The sequence below is a fragment of the Podarcis bocagei genome, assembly GCF_964188305.1.
Source record: "Podarcis bocagei genome assembly, chromosome: 5".
Classification (NCBI taxonomy): domain Eukaryota; kingdom Metazoa; phylum Chordata; class Lepidosauria; order Squamata; family Lacertidae; genus Podarcis; species Podarcis bocagei.
In genome coordinates, this window is record NC_138129.1 from 46,672,614 (window position 1) to 46,692,589 (window position 19,976).

General features: G+C 44.8%; 1 protein-coding gene across 5 annotated transcripts in view; it reads right to left on the reverse strand.

Moving 5' to 3' along the window:
• SCUBE3 (signal peptide, CUB domain and EGF like domain containing 3) overlaps positions 1-19,976 on the reverse strand; it is a 116,175-nt gene that overhangs the window by 84,116 nt on the left and 12,083 nt on the right. For all 5 annotated transcript variants that reach the window (XM_081195808.1, XM_081195811.1, XM_081195810.1 and 2 more), the window contains exons 2-3: positions 5,236-5,358; positions 2,460-2,585 (exon numbers count right to left, since the gene is read on the reverse strand). In XM_081195808.1, the coding sequence (XP_081051934.1) occupies positions 2,460-2,585; positions 5,236-5,358 (249 nt within the window). The remainder of the gene's footprint in view (positions 1-2,459; positions 2,586-5,235; positions 5,359-19,976) is intronic.

Here is a 19,976-nt window from a genome sequence, read left to right on the forward strand (position 1 = left end):
AATGAGAGCGATATAGACTTTTGCTACTATGAGAGGTGTGAAGGTGGATTTGTGATGTCAGCAAACTAGAGTCTTTGCGGCTTTAAGAAAAGTTCTCATGCATGTAGGGAGGACAATATTGAGACAAACTCAGATTTGGCTATGCTACTTTTGCAACCCAAGGGCATTCTAGATCCTATGGGATAGGGTACTGCTTCACCCTATATGTATATCATGACAGCTCTCTCTCAGGTGGGTACCCCTGCTATTATAAGAGAACAAGGAAGATGTCCATGGTGAGTTCTGGCACCTCTTTTTCTAGAAAAATAACACTAGTTTTAACAACCTTATTTTCAAGCTTGTGGTTTTTTGAGGTTTCTCAATGTGGTGCCCTCCGCATATTGTTGGACAACAACTTCCATCATCCTTGATTACTGGCCTTGCTGGCTAAGGTTGATGGGAGCTGTAGTACAACAACATATGGTGAGCAACACGTTGCATATCAAGAATGGAAACCCTTTTGATCATTACAATCTGGGGAGGGGGGAATTGAATCATTCCACTTCCACTATGACTCAGTGGCAGTGCATATGCTTTCTATCTAGGACAGGTGTGGGAAACCTTTGGTCCTCCAGATGTTGCTGAACTACAGCACTTATCAGCCCTGACCACTGGGCTGATGGGAGTAGTAGTTCTGGAGGGCCAAAGGTTCTCCATACCTGATGCTTCATACGCTCCTCTTTGTTGTTTTACAACGTGTTCCAGAAGTGTAAAAACCAAAGTGGTGCACACCACCTGAAAACACAGAAATCAAAAGGGAAAAGAAAGCACTTTGTAGCCCATAATTAAATTCTTCTCATCATTTGTGCCTGCAAGTCTAATGATTTTGTTCATCCCTGCGCTAGTGCTTCGGTGAGTCACCCTGGCAGGCAGGCAATCCATTTGCCAGCTGGCAGAATCCAAGGGCTCGCCAAGACTTGCTGCAGACAGGCAACTTTTCTAGGAATGCTGCCTCTGACGGTATTCAGGAAAACCTGTAGCCCTGCTCACTTGCTAGAACAAGAGCTGAAGGAGTGTCTGAATTAGGGACCAAGATGCTCCCAGCGTTTACCCCACAAAGGTTCAATCTGAATGCTCAAGGGTACTACTAGTCACTGCACTTTCTCTTTCTCACGCCTGGGGTAGAAGATGGCAGCAGCAGAGGTGGCAGGCAATCCCAGGCCCCAGCAGAGCATCTTTTCCTACATGGGGAACTATAACCGGGATCACTATCCTTAAAGATAAGCTATTAACATAACATAAGCAAGGAAAGGGATGCGGGTGGCGCTGTGGGTTAAACCACAGAGCCTAGGACTTGCTGATCAGAAGGTCGGTGGTTCGAATCCCCACAACGGGGTGAGCTCCCGTTGCTCGGTCCCTGCTCCTGCCAACCTAGCAGTTTGAAAGCACGTTAAAGTGCAAGTAGATAAATAGGTACCACTCTGGCGGGAAGGTAAACGGCGTTTCCGTGCGCTGCTCTGGTTCGCCAGAAGCGGCTTAGTCATGCTGGCCACATGACCCGGAAGCTGTACGCCGGCTCCCTTGGCCAATAAAGCGAGATGAGCGCCGCAACCCCAGAGTCAGTCACGACTGGACCTAATGGTCAGGGGTCCCTTTACCTTTAAGCAAGGAAAGGAAGAAGCTTTTATAACAGGCACTCACTCAACATACATTAACTTTTACCATCTCTCCCCCACCCCTTGATTTTTCCCACTGGAACAAAATGATAGACAAAAGCAGCTTTATTCACCCACATGATTTTTCTCCATAGGTTGTTTGGAAAATAAATCCAGCTGCCTTATCTCTGTCTCCCAAGAAAGTGTTAAAGATCTTTACTTTAATCTTCACCCTGACAGAAGAAGCCACTTCAGAAAAGTTTGTATTTCTCTATGAGATAGAGAATCAATCTACCCTGCAGCAAAACTTCACAGCTGGGGTGTTTATGCAATGCCACGTGATGGCAGAGTCAGCAGAAATAGAAAACTGCTGCATCTCAACTGTAGTTCTGGGCCAACTGTAGTTCTGCTTTTCATCTTTCCACTGAATATACGTAAGACAATGCAAAGGAACAGAGAAGAAACAATGGATTCTAAGAAAGCATGCTTCAGCAGATAGAGCGCACATTTCAGAGCTCATTGCCTCTGTCTGCTTTGAACAATGCAGAGCTCTATGACCAAATACATAACAGCAATGAGATTGACAAAAAAAAGGAGGGGGGATTTCTGGAGGACACCTGCCTGCCAATGTAATTGAGTCAGAAAAGTTGCACTCAGCAATTCACAGAAAGAATTCAACTTTTGGATCCAGAATGCAAATATTCATACCTCTGAGAGCTCTTGTTTCAGGCTGCTTCTGAAATAGGAAATCTATATGGCAAATCTTACACTGTTGTTTTTATATGTTTTGAATATAAACAGTTTGACAATGCATGAATTTCTTACCAAGGCAGTTATGGCCATCGTGTGCCAGGCGGAAGCCATCGTAGCAGGTACATCGATAATTCCCTGGGATGTTGACACATTCATGGACACAGCCTGCATTGTCGTCACGTTCACATTCATCAACATCTGTACAAAGAATGGAGAACATCAGCGGTCCAAGAATTACCAACTTTTCACTGAGCGCATGCATGAAAATCATTGAAGGGCTTTAGCTAGAGTTTATAAATTTACTAGACCATCAATAGTATTGTTCAAACAATTGTATTCGCCGTCAATAAACTCAAAGTAGCTTACAACGAAATTGCTCACACGTCACATCATTCAAAATGACCCACTATATATCCTGTCAGAAACTGCCACTCATGCTCAAAACTTTGGCACCAGGTCATTTGTTAAAGCCACCATAATTGTGTTTTCTATATTAAATGCAAGATGGATGTATCTCTACCATTGTCCAACATAATCCCAGAAACATAGCCTTTAGTTTTTGATTATCCAATCAGGAATTTATGCATGCAGTACTATTGGAAACTTGATAAAGGGATGCACTCAAAACAAGTCCTTGTTTATTATGTGATCTCAGAGTTTAGCTCTCTCAGTTCTGTTTCAAGATGGGCTTAATACTTTGATCATTCACTGGAGATAAAACTCCAACACTGAGGTGGCTAAGTTGCTTAATTGAAAATAATTGGTGGAACCACATAGGGAAAAAATCCAGTAACTCAGACGCACAGAGTAATTTAGCCATTCCTTTGATTCAGGATTTCAGCAAGAAAGGGCCAGAAAAAAATGTCACATGAGATGACACTGTGACAGCACTTTGGGGACAGAAGCCATGTTCATCACGATTTAGAAAGACCATTCCTGAAAACCAAATCTGTTTGCTGGGGGGAAAAATCCCATAATTATATTTAACCCAAGTTTCAGCCCTTGGGTCAACATGTAAGCATGAGCCTTAGTAGCAGCCTTTTTGCTGTAAGGAAAGCCTATGAGGGCTATTCAGTCCAGTCTGGGAACCACTTCAGGTCCTACAGATTAGATTATTCCCTGACCGTTTTCTCTGGATATCTGTGAAGGGCAGAGGCAGCCACAAATGCAGGGATTTTAACATAGGGATGGCTAACCTTTTAAGGTCCAAGGGCTGCATTGAGGCCCACATACCACATGTATAACACACACAGAGACTCAGATAGCCACCACTCACCTACCCACCCTATTGGAAAAGCCTATTGGACACCCAACAAAAGCCCAAACTGCAAGCAAAAACTGCATGGATAAGGAGGAAGCAAAACATAGGTTGGTGTTTGTTTTTGTAAGAATGTTTTTAAAATGAGTTTGGAATTTGGAAAGGGGTCCTTTATTGTGCAGCGTCTCAGTTTCCCCACATTCTCCTCTGGCTTGACTGTTCTACTATCTTCTGCTTCTTTTCCCCTCCTCACCATCCCCTCGGCTCCTGGTCACCCCCTCCATTCTCTTCCCTGTCCTCTGTCCCTCCTTACTTTCACTCCATTCCTTCTCCTCGCCTCTCACTCCTCCTCCTGACAGATGCAGTTGAATTAGAGCCGCACGGTGGGATGATCACCCCGTTTCTAGTCACAGCTGCAGCTTAAGAACTTCTTGGCTGGTGCGAGAGCTCCCAGTATCTGCCAATTTGCAGCGGTCAGGGTTTATGGTTGTTTGGGAGCGGCCTCCACATCAATGGGGAGGTAGATTACAGGCAGCGCTTTTTGTCAGCTGGAACTCAGTTCCGGCACCTGTCAAGGTGGGCGCCATTGCCATTATAAGAGAACAAGGGAAGTGTTCATGCTGTGTGTTTTCTAGAAAAATAGCATTGGTTACAGGGATACAGGAAGCTGCCTTATACTGAATCAGACAACTGATTCAACTAACTCAGTACTGTCTACACCGACTCACAGCAGCTCTCCAGGTTTCTGTCAGACAAGGAAGACTTTCCCAGCACTACCTGAAGGTGCTAGGGATTGAATTGGGGGCTTCCTGCGGGCAAAGCAGATACTCTACCATGGAGCTACAGCCGTTCCCCAAGCCACTGTATCTCAATGGAAGCTATCAAACATGAACGTAAACTGAGATGGCTCAGTTGGTGGAGCATGAGATCTCAGGACTAGATGACCCTTATGGTCCCTTCCAGCTCTATCATTCTATGATCCACAAACCCTTCAGGGCATGTCCCATAAGTGGGGTCCCTGTGCTGTAGAAGGGAACCCCATTTATCAGCACCCTTGTTAGGAACACAGGTACACACAGTCCACCATAACCATGGGCAAGTTTCTTTCAGCCACGCTGGCCAGTGGAGACCACTGCATCTGACAGTGGTGGTAGTGGTGGTGGTGGTGGTAAGGAGGATAATGAAAGCTGAAACAGAACTCACCAAAATCTCTAGGGCCCTGAAATTATCTGAGAATACTTATTAAAGCTAAGCAAGCCTCTCCCTCATCAGTGCCTAACCAGAGGCAGTCTGGTAGCCCCATGCTGTTTCACCCCCGCACAAAATGAATAATCCATTTATTTAGCTTAATAAATAAAATTAAAACCATCTGGAAGAGCCATTATTCTGACCACATTGGCTGTGAGTGTAGCAGAGTGATCTTCACATTTTTCAGAGACACCAAAGGAACTTCACTGCAGCTAAGACACAACTAATAAAAAACTCTTTGAAATATAATGGGTTTTTGCCCCTCCGCATAAAACAGCATAAAAGAGCGTGCAAGCATTTCCTCCCCATCTTTGCTTCAATGGGCTGACCTATTCTCCCTACCTTTGCAGTGCTTCCCATCTCCGGTGTAGCCAGATTTGCAGATGCATTTGTAAGATTTGGGAGTGTTCTGGCAGATGGCGTCAATGTGGCAGTTGTCAGTCCCATCAACACATTCGTCAATATCTGCAAATGAAAGAGAGGGGGGAAATGACATCATAAAAGCCTGAGTTATTGAGTTTCATTAAACACACCAGACAACCTTTATGTCAGGAAGCCTGCAAACTGAATTCAGAAGAGCAGGCCTATCAGCTGAATCTCCCCAGGCATCAAGATTGTGCTCGAGGATGATCGCATTTTGGAGCCAGTTTCCAGGATGATCCCATTTTGGAGCAATAGGTCAGTTTCCAGGATTATGGCAAAACCTTCCTCAGTAGCGAAAACCCATTGCAGCAAACCTTTGTTGTAATTCTGCCCTGGGACTTAGTGGTGAAGTTTGGGTACAAAATCTCACACATAAATGAATAATGCCCCCTACCCCCAGTCTCTCTTCTGGTTTCCTTGGCTGATGCAAAATTAGCCTTTGCTAAACACTGATGAGCACAATCAGAACTAAATAAAAGGGAATGGCTTCAGAATTCATACATTACAGAGATAATGGCATTAGTCAATCTGACAATCAAACATAAGCTATTAATATCCAGCCATTACACGAAACAGGGAGATCAATTATATGCTATATTAGAGCACAACATTTGATACAAGAGAGTGCTGCAATTCAGATGCACCTATCACATCTTAATTAGCTGAGATAAGCACAAGCCTTGATGCCACATACTCCTCCTCTTCATTTCCCCTACAGCAGGCATGGCCAAACTTGGCCCTCCGGATGTTTTTTGGGACTACAACTCCCATCATCCCTGACCACTGGTCCTGTTAGCTAGGGATGATGGGAGTTATAGTCCCAAAACATCTGGAGGGCCAAGTTTGGCCATGCCTGCGCCTACAGCATGATTCAACACTTCCTGAACGTATTAATCATAGTGTCGTGTTACACTTGAACTGGAAATTATGGTTACCAGGATTTGCACATGCTAGGATTACAAACCATAGTTTGCAGCTGGTTTAAGATGCTGCCTTGTTCCGATCATAGTAACTATAGATTCCCATCCCTATGTAAAGGGAATCTATGGTGGACAGAAACTTCCTGGGTTAATCACAATACACCAAGATGTGAAGAGGGAAGTACAAATACCAATTGAGTGGGCACAAAGCTTGTGCACATCTCAGCTTAATAAGAAACCAGGCAATTGTTTTGAATTGTTGTGTTTATTACATAGCAAAGGAGGAAAAATTCAGCCTGACATTAGCAATAATTAGGCATATCTAAATCCACTGAGTTTAATAGGTTTAGACACACCTAACTTTTTATAGGATCAGGCAGTTTGCATGTAATAAATATAAATATGATATGCAATTAATAGTATTCAAATAAGGGAATCAATGGCAAGGTTCTCAGCAAGAGGAATGCAGCTTTTGTCTTGTTAAACGTATTCCTTATGCCACATATACTATTGGCAAGGTTCACTATGACTCTTTCTGCTCTGCTTGTAGAACCCTATAATTTACATTATATTCTTCCATCACAGAGTGATCTGGTATAGAGGATTCCACTTCCTTGCATGGAGCTGAACTGGACGGCCTTTGTGCCTCTTTCAGCACTACAATTCTGTGAATCTACAAAGCCAGCAGGAGACATAGTTAGTGGTGAGAGCAGATGACTGTGGCCTCTTCTAAGTGAATAATTTTTGGCTTCCTTCTACCAAGCATTGTTACTAAGATTGCTCACCTGGCTCCTTCCAAGCCTCAACAGTACAGTGACTAACTCTTGTTCTCAGGTCCTTCAGGAAATAACATGATTAATAACAACTATAAGCTCTGGCTTTGCTCAGGATGTGGTTCAGTTGGTAAATGGTCAGATTTGGGTCATGCCTGAATCTTGAATAAAGCTCTGTCAATGAAAGCCTTTACAGCTTTTCCTCTACTGGTTGTAATCCAGGCATTGTTGGTGGAGTGCTCAACGCTTTAGCTCTTAAGGCCCAGAGAATAGTCAAAAGGTACATGATCTGGTGCTGAAGTTAAACAGGTCTGGACTTGCCCAATAGGATGCTGCAGAGGAATAACAAGTTCAGAACTCTTCATAAATATGTGAAATAAAGAAAGGAAAACTATTTCAAAACATGCATCTTCTTAGGTCATGTAATATTCCATTACAGTGGTACCTCGGGTTAAGTACTTAATTCGTTCCGGAGGTCCGTACTTAACCTGAAACTGTTCTTAACCTGAAGCACCACTTTAGCTAATGGGGCCTCCCGCGGCCGCCGCAGCATGATTTCTGTTCTCATCCTGAAGCAAAGTTCTTAACCCGAGGTACTATTTCTGGGTTAGTGGAGTCTGTAACCTGAAGTGTATATAACCCGAGGTACCACTGTATATTTCATCTCAGTTCTGACTGAATTCTGTTTGCGGTGTTTCACCTGTGATTACTGTTACACTTGCAATTCGTATTTGGTGCTGCTGGGAACAGGACATCTTGACAGGACACCACAGTTTTACGTTTCTCAAAAAGTATGAGAGTGTGTGAAAAAAGCCAGATCCTAAATAGTTAGTTACTCAACAACAACAAAAACAGACACCTGAATCTGTAGGACAGGGGAGAGGAACCTGTGAAGCTCCAAAAGTTGTTGGGCTGCAACTTCTCTCACCCTTCACCATTGGCTATGCTGGCTGGGAGCTCACAGAAGTTGGATTCCAACAACATCTGGAGGGTGAAAGGCCCATCCGTCCATCCCCCTGTGCTAAGAGGGAATGGGGAAGAATTTACCCCTGTCCTCCTCATTTCCCCCTGATCTGTTGCCATCATAAGCCAGACATAATAACTTTGGCTGTATTCCCAGCCAAAGTTATTATTTCTGGCTTTACCTATGTGTGTGCATCATGAGATTCCAAACTACGCAGTGTGTATTTTAACCAAAAATAAAATCATTTTACCCAGTAGAAGACAACTAAAAGGAGTCTGCCAGTCTCCAGCTGGCACCAGGTCTTAGGAAATGCAAAGACAAACTTAAACCCTTCCTCATCCTCTCCCAAGTCCAGTTTATCCAACAGCTATGTTGCATCTGGCTTTGAGAAATTGGCTTTGTATATGAGCTCATTCTTAGCTACCAAACTGCTCAAATTTAGCAAAATGTATGCAGCAGAAATTTCACAAGGTGCTCTGTTTTGATCTATAAACTCAGGTTTTATAAAGCTTATTTCACTGAGTTGCAGGAAAACTGATTCGGATAGTTTTTGTTCTACCTCCCATCTTTGACTCCTGAAAATATTGGTTTAGTAGGCACTGGAAAACCTCAGAGAAGATGAAACTAATCTGAGGAAAAGCAGAAGTGAGAGATCAATCTCAAAATTGGTGGGTGGAAAAGAGATCAGCCTGAAATACACTGGTAGGGAAGAACGTGCAAGTTTTCTCATCATAATCCTCAAAGAGCAGTACAACTTACATTCTAAAACCAATGCAACAATTGCCCAGATTTACCGTATTTTTCGCTCTATAACACGCACCTGACCATAACATGCACGTAGTTTTTAGAGGAGGAAAACAAGAAAAAAATATTCTAAACGAAACAGTGGATGTATGATTTTTGTGGTTCATGCTGTGGCCACAGACGTGATCTGATGGTGAGTTTGGGGTAGCCCAATGCAAAAATCCTGAGGATCCATGTGGATCCATGCTTTGTAACCACGTTTTTGCGCCATTGCAGCCCCATGAAACAGTGTGTGTGTGTGTGTGTGTGTGTTTTGGTGCAGGCTGTAGCCATGCATATGCTATATGATCTGATGGTGAACTTGGGGTGACCCAGTGCAAAAATCCTGAGGATCCATGTGGATCCGTGCTTTGTAACCACATTTTAAGTGGGGAGGGAAGGAAAAGTATTAAAGGGAGAAGGAACATGCGTGGGGTGTGTGGAGAAGGATGTGGCTAATAATGCAGGAGAGGGGTCTAAGGGGACAAGGAACACGCGTGGGGTGGGTGGAGAAGGATGTGGCTAATAATGCAGGAGAGGGGTCTAAGGGGACAAGGAACACGCGTGGGGTGGGTGGAGAAGGATGTGGCTAATAATGCAGGAGAGGGGTCTAAGGGGACAAGGAACACGCGTGGGGTGGGTGGAGAAGGATGCTGCTAATGATGAAGGAGAGGGGTCTAAGGGGAAAAGGAGCTCGCGTGGGGTGGGTGGAGAAGGAGCTTTTCGGAGAGCTGAGCGGGGAGGGGGGAGGGAAAGAGCACTGTTGCTTTAAAGGAGCCAACCGGACAGCAGCCACTTACAGCAATGTAAGCAGCTCCTTTCCTCTCCCGCTTTCCTCCTTCTCTCCCTCTTTGCTGCTTTACGCAGCTAATGGCAAATCCCCTGCAACCCAAGTCCTGCTCAGCGGATCAGCTGAGACGCTGGGAGAATTGTAATTTCCCCCTCTCCCTCATCCCGTGCCCTCCTGTCCCCAGCAGCCTTTTAAAAAACTTTTTTACTGATTTTCACTGCGCTCGTGGCTCAGAGCCCTCCTGTGCCCTGCCGTCCCTCTGCAGCCTCATTGCTCCGTTTAGAGAGCGCACGGACCTTTGCTAGCTGAGGCTGCAACAGCTGTTGCTGGCTACGCGACGCTTTTTCCGGCTCGCTATGGCTCCCGTCTGTCCCTCCTCGCGTGTAAGCGGCTGCTGCCCGCTTTGCTGGCATGGCTCTCCTTCCCTCCCTCCTCCTCAGCTCCTCCCCCTCCTCCTGGCTGTAAAGCAAGCAAAGCTAGAGCCGTGCAAAGCCCTGCAAGCGGCTCCTGCTTTGCTTGATTGACGGCAGCCATGGCTCCGGTCGAGTGCATTCGCTCCGTAACACGCACAGGCATTTTCCCTTCCTTTCTAGGAGCAAAAAAGTGCGTGTTATGGAGCGAAAATTACGGTACCTAAACAGCTGATCTTGTGTTTGGGGATGTGTTCCAACCCATGGTCTATTTATTCAGGAAGCACTTGTGTAGGGGTTGGGTTTCATTGCTTGTTGTATAAAGAAAAGCAGCCCCAAATATTATAATGGCCTCTTTTGTTCACTTCTGTAGGGTTACTATCTCTGGCAGAGTTCCTAAAATTTAAAAAGCTGCATAGCAAACAGAAAATCAACAGGTGAGCCACAGAGAAGATGTTCCTAGGAAATCTTCACAGGTTGAATTTCTATTGTTTGGCAGGATTTTGACTAACTGATTGATTGATTGATTGATTGATTGATGAGCTTACTTAAAGACCTCCCCTTCATATAAAATACTGAGGCAGTGTACAACAAAATATGCAGGCACAATAAACATAAAATACAATACAAAATTTAAAAATTATAATAAAAATGACTAGCTTATCTTGAAAAAGTTTAAACAACTGGATTGTTGACTGGAGCTGGTTATAGGGAACATATGACTTCCTTGCTAGAACAGCTTCACTGGCCACCCATCTGTTTCTGGGCACAAGTGCTGATTTTCACCTATAAAGCCCTACATGAAGGGTCCTCAAACTTTTAAAACAGGGGGCCAGTTCACTGTCCCTCGGACACTGTTGGGGGGCCAGACTACAGTTTGGAAAAAAATACAAACCAATCCCTATGTACACTGCACATATATTTTATATCACGAACATCATTGCTGTAGGGATGGACTGAACAGGAAGAAATGGTATTTTCAAGGGAGGGATAGCTACATGGGCATAGCCAGGATTTATGGAAGGGAGGGGAGGCTTCATGTTGGGGTGGCAGGATCAATATTTTTATTGATTTACTTGATTTAGGTGGAGGGGGGCAGCTGGCCACAGATAGCTAAATTAAAAATGGATAGATAAACACGATTCTTTCTCTCTCTCTCTCTCTCTCTCTCTCTCTCTCTCTCTCTCTCACACACACACACACACACACACACACACATACACCTACCCACCCACACCCAAAGTGGATAAGCTGCTGCCTGTGATGCTCAGCCTCACTTACATATCAGCAGTCAGAGCGCTCACTTCCTCGCTGGCGCTGGAAGGGAATCTGCTGCCACCGCCACAAACTCCCACCCCCTCACTCGCAGGGCGGGATGGTGCTCCTTGCTCCCGGAGTTGACCACGGCAGGGTGGGAAGCAGTAGTGGCTTCCCACAGGCAGCTGAATGCGAGCGAGTGCAGCCCCAGGCTGGGGCACGGCATTGCCACCGCACAGGCTGCTTGCTTTGGCTCCCACGATTGGAGAAGGGTTATCGGAGACCCCCAGGGCCGCCTTTGCACAATTAACAGTCCTGTGCTCTTTTACCTCCGCTGCTTCAAGCTTCGCAACTGCTCCCACGTTGCTGATATCGCTTGCAATAAGGCTTAAGGTCGTGCTCACGCACGGGACGCCACACTTCCTTTCACCTTAGACAGCGGCGGGCTCTGCAATTGCCGTGCGGGATGGGTTCAAGACCCTGGCGGGCCAAATCTGGCCCACGGGCCGTAGTTTGAGGACCCCTGCCCTACATGGATTAAGTCCAAGCTATCTGAAAAACCGTATTCTCTCATGAAAAAGCGCCCAGGTTTTGAGATTTTTTTTTGGGGGGGGAGTGTGTTTCAGTCCCACCAGGCACACTTGATGGGAACACAGGAGAGGGCCTTCTTGGTGGCTGCTCCCGGGCTTTGGAACTCCCTGCCTAGAGAAGCTGGAGTGGCTTCCTCCTTGTTGTCCTTCCGCTGGCAGATGAAGAGTTTCTTGTTCCAACAGGCTTTTGGGAATTGACTGCTTTTAATTAAGGGGCTGGTGCTGTGCTATTTTTGTTGTAATCATTGATATGTTTTTAAACAGATTTTATATAAGTATATAGTTTCAATTCTCAATGCTTAATTGCATTTTAATAATTGGTCTTTCTATGTTTTTAGAGGTACTTGTTTTAATCTGTAATTTTGCCTTGAGTCCCGTCAGGGAAAAAGGCAGGGTATATCTATATATAAACTAATAATAATATTAACGTTGGCATAAAATGGTCTTCAAGAGATGTCTGGAAAATCAGTTGAAAAGATGCCTGCCAATACTCTTCTGGTAGAGTACTCCACAGCTTGGGGCCAGAGATACTAAAGGCTGGACTTCTCATTGAAGCCAAATGAGTTTCTGAATCATGGGGGACAATTAAAGGTGCCCTTTGAGAAGATCTCACTGCTCAAGCTGGGATATAAGGGCTGAGGCAGGGCCAGCATAAGGTGGGGCGAAGCAGCCGCTTTGGATGACAGAAGTTGAAGAAGTGTCACCCCCACAGGCACCCTGCCTAACTCATCAGTGGAGAAGCAGTGCCAGCAGCAGTGCCAATTTCTGGCAAGGTCTTGTGAGATCTCATTAGAATATTGCAAGATCTCGCTGGAAGCCACCACCGCTTTGTGGGCACTGCCACACCTTCACGACAGATTCCCTTGCCTGTATAGTGCAGCAGCACATTCTCATTTTTCCTCAGGCAGCAAAATGGGTTGTGCTGCCCCTAGGCTCAGGTGGTCCTTAAGGTACCTTGGACCCAAGTTGTTCAGAGCTTTGTATATTAATAGAGAAACTGTGAACCTAGCCCAGTAGCATATGAGCAGCCAATGCAGGTTTTTTTAGCAGAGATGTCACATGCTCTCAGCAGCAGTCCAGCCACTGCAATCCACACTAACTGGAGTTTCCAGACCAGGCTCAAGGACAGCCCCCACATCCAATGCATTGCAGTAATCCAGTCTCAAGGTTACTAACACGTGGACTAAAGCAGTCTGGCTATCCTGCTCCAAATATAGCTACAGCCGGCATACCAGAACAGAACAAAGCAAAACAGGCAATTGGCCTATCATCCAGACTTGGGGGCCACCTACTTTCCTTCACTGGAGATTTTCAAGCAGAGGTTGGATGGTCATCTGCCTTGGATGCTTTAGTTGAGATTACTACATTGCTGGGTGTTGGAGTCGATGACCCTCATGGTCCCTTCCAAATCTACACTTCTGTTATTCTACCCACAAAGCATCTGTCCTCCCAAAATTCAAATTCAGTTTTTGACCCTCATCCAGTCCACCACTGCATTCAGGCATCAATCTAGCACCACTTATACAGCTAATACAGGCTTCCAGATTCAGACATTATGGAGCCACATGTTTTCAGCATACTAACGACATCATGGTCCAAAAATCCTAACGGCAACAGCTCCATGTAGATGTTAAAGAGCATTGGGGACAAAATAGTGCTCTGTGGAACGTAGCACAAGTGCCAGGGAACCAAAGTGCACTCCCCCAAGGCTACTTCCTGGACTCAACCATGCAGGTGGGAAATGGACCCACTCCAATACAGTGTTTCTGATACCCATCCTTAATACTGGTCTAGGAGGAAACCAAGGTCCATGATATTGAAAGCTACTGAGAGACTAGGTTTCACTCTCTCTGACCCTCTCCCTGAATAAAGGCCCTCCACCAGAGCAACAGAGGTGGATTCATTCCTAAAAACAATCCAGAACCCAGACTGGAGTGGATCTAGGTAATCAGTGTCACCTGGAAACACCTGCAGTTGTTCTATCACAACCCTCTCCACCACCAGAATCTCTATACATTGGGAAGTCCATCCAGAGCCATCAGAAGAAACCCATCGGAGCGCATCAGTGTCTGGGGGTGGACCATTAGAATTAGTCCCTCACCCCTGCAGGCAGGAATAGTCACTGCAAGAACAAACTTCACTAGATGTTAAAAGGCAAGCCTATTGTCCAACACGAGGAACCAAGAGCACGGTTCTAGGTTTGACTTTTTGCACTAGGAAGAGCTGCAAAAATAGCTTCCATAAGCTGCTGTGTGCTATGAAAAAGGTCACATATCAAGCAGGAGAAACCCCTACATGTAATAATGCACTCCCCCACTATTATTCTCATATTTCCAGTATGTTTTACTAGGAAGCTTAAATTTGCATCAGCAAGGCAGTACATACATATGTGCTATATAAACATTTACACAATGTATTCATATTTGTTATTTTACATTAACCACAGCCCAGGGTAACCACCACATCCCTGGGTCATCAATCAAGAATTACAATCTGACCCAAACCACAGGAGACATGAAAAGATTTACAACAGGGAGAGGAAAGCTGAATCCAACTTTTTGTTGAGAGCCTCACTTCCTTGTCTTGTGGTAAAGGAGCATTGTGCTATTGTAATTTGGCCTGATAACATGACTAGATTGCTAAACTGGCATGGGGTGACGCTTGGCATTGCCAAGTTTCCTTATTTCACCACATATACGAAAGCCAAAACTAATCACTGAATGAAAATCTCAGCTTCTTTAAATCAAGGAAGGCTGTTTTCACAAGTGATGCTGAAGTAGGGATTTATTTTAGTTTCCTTTATTGCATTTCCTGGATCAGTACTTAGGTTGTAAAACTATACTGGCTAAAACGTGCAATTATCAACACTCAAAACTGATGTGTTCTAGACTTGACCTGAAATCCTAAGAGCCCTGAGAAGGCACACATAATCTTCCCCCGGAATGCTATCTCTGAGACCTGAGATAAGCCAGACTTTAATGAGCTTGTTCATCCTTACACTGAGGTGTTGGAAGTACAATAGCAGAGAGGGTTAATGTGCAACTGAAAGGTTAATTTTGCTAGTGTTAATGTCAACTAGCCAAGAGGAGGATGGATGGTGTTGTTTTTAACAACCAGGTAGAGTGGTATGATGTTTACTGAGGTAGCATCATGGGCTGTGTAGTTCTACTGGCTGTGGGGTGCCAACAGTTTTCTCAGTGCAAAACGGAGACCGAGAATCCTATCCTTAAATAATGCAAATAGCTGTTGATTACAGATGGAGGTGCTCTGCTTCTTTCTCAACAGGGCTATCTGGTGGTCCAATTGCAGTGTGTGTTCACAATGAGTGAACAGAGGCATTTGCATGCACCCAGAGCTCTTACTCCTCCCAGACTGTGAGAGCAAGTCTGTCTCCTATTAATGAGGATGGATGGATGGCTTATGCCACTGTTTGCTCCCTCTGTTGTGCTTGTCAAAGCCTCATGCTTCGCAAGGTCACTTGTAGAATGAAGCTAAAGGAGTCAAGTAGGGAAGGGGAAAGATTGGGGCACCAACATGACTGGGCACCTGGGTAACATACTTGGGGGGAGGGGGATTCCAAAAACCACATTAGGATAATGATTTTATGAAGGCCAACTAAAATGTTACAAGTTGTAGGAAGATTATGGTAGAACTGAAAAAACTGCACTTAAATCCCAGCGACATAAAATTAGATGTGACAGGCCTGTTTCTTTAAACCTGGGCTTGTCCCAAGCAAATGCCCTCTTGTGGGCATCCACGGGACATGCAGATTACCGATCACAGCAGTAGACTGATGATCCTGCCCCTGAGTATATAGCCTTTTGGGTTATGTTTTTTGGGAAACAGAACAACAGGACTTACCAAAGCTCAAACAGACCCAAAGACTGTTCTTCTTTCCATTTAATCAGCAGATGCCCAGGACCTCACCCAGAAGTACCTCATAACTTACCTCATGATGGCAACACACCTTGCAATTGATCGACAATGGAGAACTCTAAACACTGATTTGTCTGAAATGTGGTTTATACACATATGGGACTTGATATTAATGGAAAAGCTAGCTAAGAAAGTTCAAGTCCAAAGAAACAATACAAAGTTTTATAAAACTTGGTTTAGCTTTACTTCCTATGAAACTACAAAAGAACATGGATACAGACCACCAGAAACTCACAGGGACATATGGAAATACACTTTTATTTGAAGTAGAACTAATTGTATATATTTGAATAATTGCGTGTGCTCGGGAGAGTAGGGTCCTTTCTTAAACTACAAACTTTGAAACACCACCACACAGCAGATCTCTTTGCATGACTGGCACAGTGTAGTGCTGTGTTTAGCACAGAGATGTACATAGGACCCAGAATGTGCAGTGTGCTCACTACAGAATTAAGAGAGCCACGTGTGTATGAGCACAGCCATGTGCATATCACAAGTTTTGTAAGCCACATTAGAAATGTTTTTGCATCAAAGGGTGGGGCCTGTATTATTAATTCACCCCACTACCAACCAAGTTTTCAGAGTGAGCAAGATGGTAGTTGAGGGAAACTCAGCCCCCAGTCAGAAAAAGACAAAGAGGATAGCACCAGAAGGTGCTGAAGGAAATTGTACATTTATTAGTTTTCCGTTGTTAGGCCTAATGTATTACAAAGCACAAATTCCTCATTCATAAGAGAACAGATAGCCATGACCGCTGACAAAGCAGTCCTAGCCCTTATTCCATTAGTGCAAGGATTTACCCCTGTGCAATGGGACTTGCCACCCTTTACCACCTCCGCCCATACCCTCCCCAAATCTGCTCTGGAGGGTTGGGGGAAACCACAGAACAGATTCAGAAGTGCGGGAAGGGGAGAGGTGGGGAGCTCAGTTCCGCACGGGTAAATCACTGCACTAATAGAATGAGAGACTTAACACTACTTGGGATCTAAGCCTGTGGTCCAAAACTACATGTTACATTAAACATCATTTGGCAATGTCTGCTTGTATCTGCTTTGCAGGAGACCCAATTATGCTTTCCAGATTTACGGATCTGGGATACTGGCAACTCATAGTAAAATAATAAGACTTCTCTCTTCCTCTGAAACATTTCTGGTGTAAGACGCTTGTTTCTATTCAAATCTACATATACATGCAACCAATGCACACAGAGATATACCCGACACACCTGCAATGACATAATTTTTCACATTTAAAATGTGTGCAAATAAAACGGATGAGGGGGGGGGGAAATGGCAACAGCCCTCAAGAAAGTAAATTCTGCTTTGAGTCATATTTTCTAACTCCTGGGAATAAAACCCAGCCTTCCAAACAAGACCATACAGAAAACTCTGTGACCACATTTTCCTAAATGAGACTAGGGGTTCATAGAGAGCGTGCCACAAAATGGGAGCGGCTCCAGACCCTTGGAGATATTAGGCCAGTTACCCACGAGTGAGGCTGTGGTTGAGGGTTCATAAGTTAAATACTAAATGCTCACAGCAGGATATGCAGCACCCCCTAACCCTTTCCTTCCGCTTCAAAGCGGTTGCTGCTGCCCACATGTAGCCACAGGCTCCACTTTCTGGCCCAAGTCAGATTTAGGGCTTCGGCAGACTTTGGCAAAGGCCTTGGCATAAACAATTGCAACTTGTCCCCCAGCAAATTGCCGCTGGTGCTGAGTAATTCTAGGTGCAGGTACCAGAGCCCTGGGCAGCAGCAAGCCTGATCTCACCGCAGGGGCTTGCCAAGATGCATCTAAATTGCTTCACATTCAAAGGGCAATTCAGCAAAGACAGAAGTCCTGGAATCGGCTGGCCTTAATAATTTGGCATTGCATCCGTCTGCAAAGGAATATTTAACTTTGGGTAACCTTTTCCTTCTCTTTTGAAGGGCCATTGAGGGCAGTAAGCATAACTGCTGTCTGCCATTCTGTAGTTTAGGGCTAGAGCATCTGTCCTGCAGCAGAAGGTCCTGGGTTTAATCCCCAACATAGGGCTGGAGATGTCCCATGTGTGAAACCGTAACACCAGTCAGCTTTAAAAATACTGAGGTAGATGAACCAGTATCAGGCTGCTTCCAATATGACTATGTTTCTATATTCTAGGACATTGGCTAAGGGAAACGGTAAGGGAAACATTATGAAAGTCATGAAAGAGCATCTATTCCCCCCAAAAGCTAAGTTTATGTGTTAACAATTGGATTTCACAGGCACTTCTGATTTGCTGGCAACTTCCAAGGCTTGCAACTGCAAAGCTAGTAGGATATTGCAATCCATGGCAAACCACCAGACCCTCAGACCTCCAAATAGCTTAGCTGCTCTTCAGAGGAAAACTGCTCTCCCTGTTCTTCAGAGGCTGGTGTCTGAAGAGCAGAGAAACTGGTTCTCCTCCCCTTCACAGCACCGGGCTGAGAAAAGGAGAACCACTCCTCCGACATCAACATTGCGATGGGGCAGAAAGCCCTCTGGCCACCTTGCAAAGCGGCCTTTCCTCTCTCTGGCATACTACAGTTGCATCACGGGATGCTTTACACAAAAACACAAACACAAAAACCACAAAAATACATCACAAACCAAAACACTAACACTCCCAACCCCCCAGAAAAGTTTTAAAGTTCATAGATTTAATTACCCAAAGGCCTGGGAGAAGAGGAATGCTTTTGCTTGGTGCCCAAGTACAGTGGTACCTCGGGTTAAGTACTTAATTCGTTCCGGAGGTCCGTTCTTAACCTGAAAGTGTTCTTAACCTGAAGCACCACTTTAGCTAATGGGGCCTCCTGCTGTTGCCGCGCCGCCAGAGCATGATTTCTGTTCTAATCCTGAAGCAAAGTTCTTAACCTGAAGCACTATTTCTGGGTTAGCGGAGTCTGTAACCTGAAGCGTATGTAACCTGAGGTACCACTGTATATGAAACCAAGGCACCAGGCAAGCCTCCCTGGGGAGAGTATTCCACAAGTGGGGAGCCACTTGCAGAGGAGACACACAAAGAAGGGCCTCAGGTGATGATCACAAGGTCTGGGTCAGTTCATATAGGCAGAGGCAGTCCTTGTGGTATGTCTTATTATTATTTCATCAGGATGCTACAAGGTTTGTGCTTATCTTGACTGAACACCAAACTTCAACAGTTATCTCCACTGTGTCAAAGGTAGGGTGGCTCTAGGTTTTGACCTAGTGTACTGAGTAATAGAAGCACTGCAATAAAAATACTTTCTCAGTGGCATTTGTACCTTGGGTCACTGAGTACTTAAAATGCAAGGTTTTTGATGATGATAAAAACCTAGAACTACTGTACATTTGACACACATACACACCCCAAAAAATCAATGGAGTGTTCATTTGTGGAATGAGTTACCTAAGTGGAAGAAATGTTCTTTCTCCCGCTTGATCCTTCCTACCTTGGCTGCCTTTGGAAAACCAAACTTAGGACAGAGACTCTCTGGAACTCTGTGTACTTTAAACATACAGCCATCCCAATATGAATAAAACTAGGAGTCTAAGAACTAGGAAAACAAGTGTAACACCAAGCAAATAAAATTACAGCACAGCAGTCCTGGACTATATACTTGTATGGCTGTGAAGTTCTCTTAAAAAGGGGTGGATGGGGCACTTTATTTAGGACATTTAACACATCAACAGGGTTGTTGTTAGCCTGGGAGTGTGCAACAGCACCCTGGTGAGATGGACCATCTCTGTAACTGGAGAAATTCCATGATTTTTTTTAAAAAATAGACGTCAAAGGTTCCTTCCCTCCATGTCCCCACACTGTAGCCATGTACACGAGCTGCAATCACAATTTAAGCTTTTTACGCTAAGAGATTCCTCAAACAGCAGCAGTAATTTCAATTGGGCCACAGCAAGTCTGGAGAGAGATTAATTTGACTTGGCACATCACTGAAATCACTGCAATTATATGTGGCGCCACCACACATGACTAGCTTATCTATGAGAGTCCTATCTTTGTGACTATGGTTTAAGTGGCCACTATACCGATGGCTGCATATATTGCTCAATTTGCAACTGTTCATAATCTGATTTTTACCTATGTACGTACTGCAATGTCATAGCTACAGGGCAGGGGGAGGGTTTAAGCTGGGTTCTTTGCCCCGGGGCGCCATTGAGGTTTTTAGCCAGTGTGTGCGTGCGCAAATGTGCATATGGGAGTGCCAAACTCGGTCTTTGATCTGAGTGAAATAAAGCCTA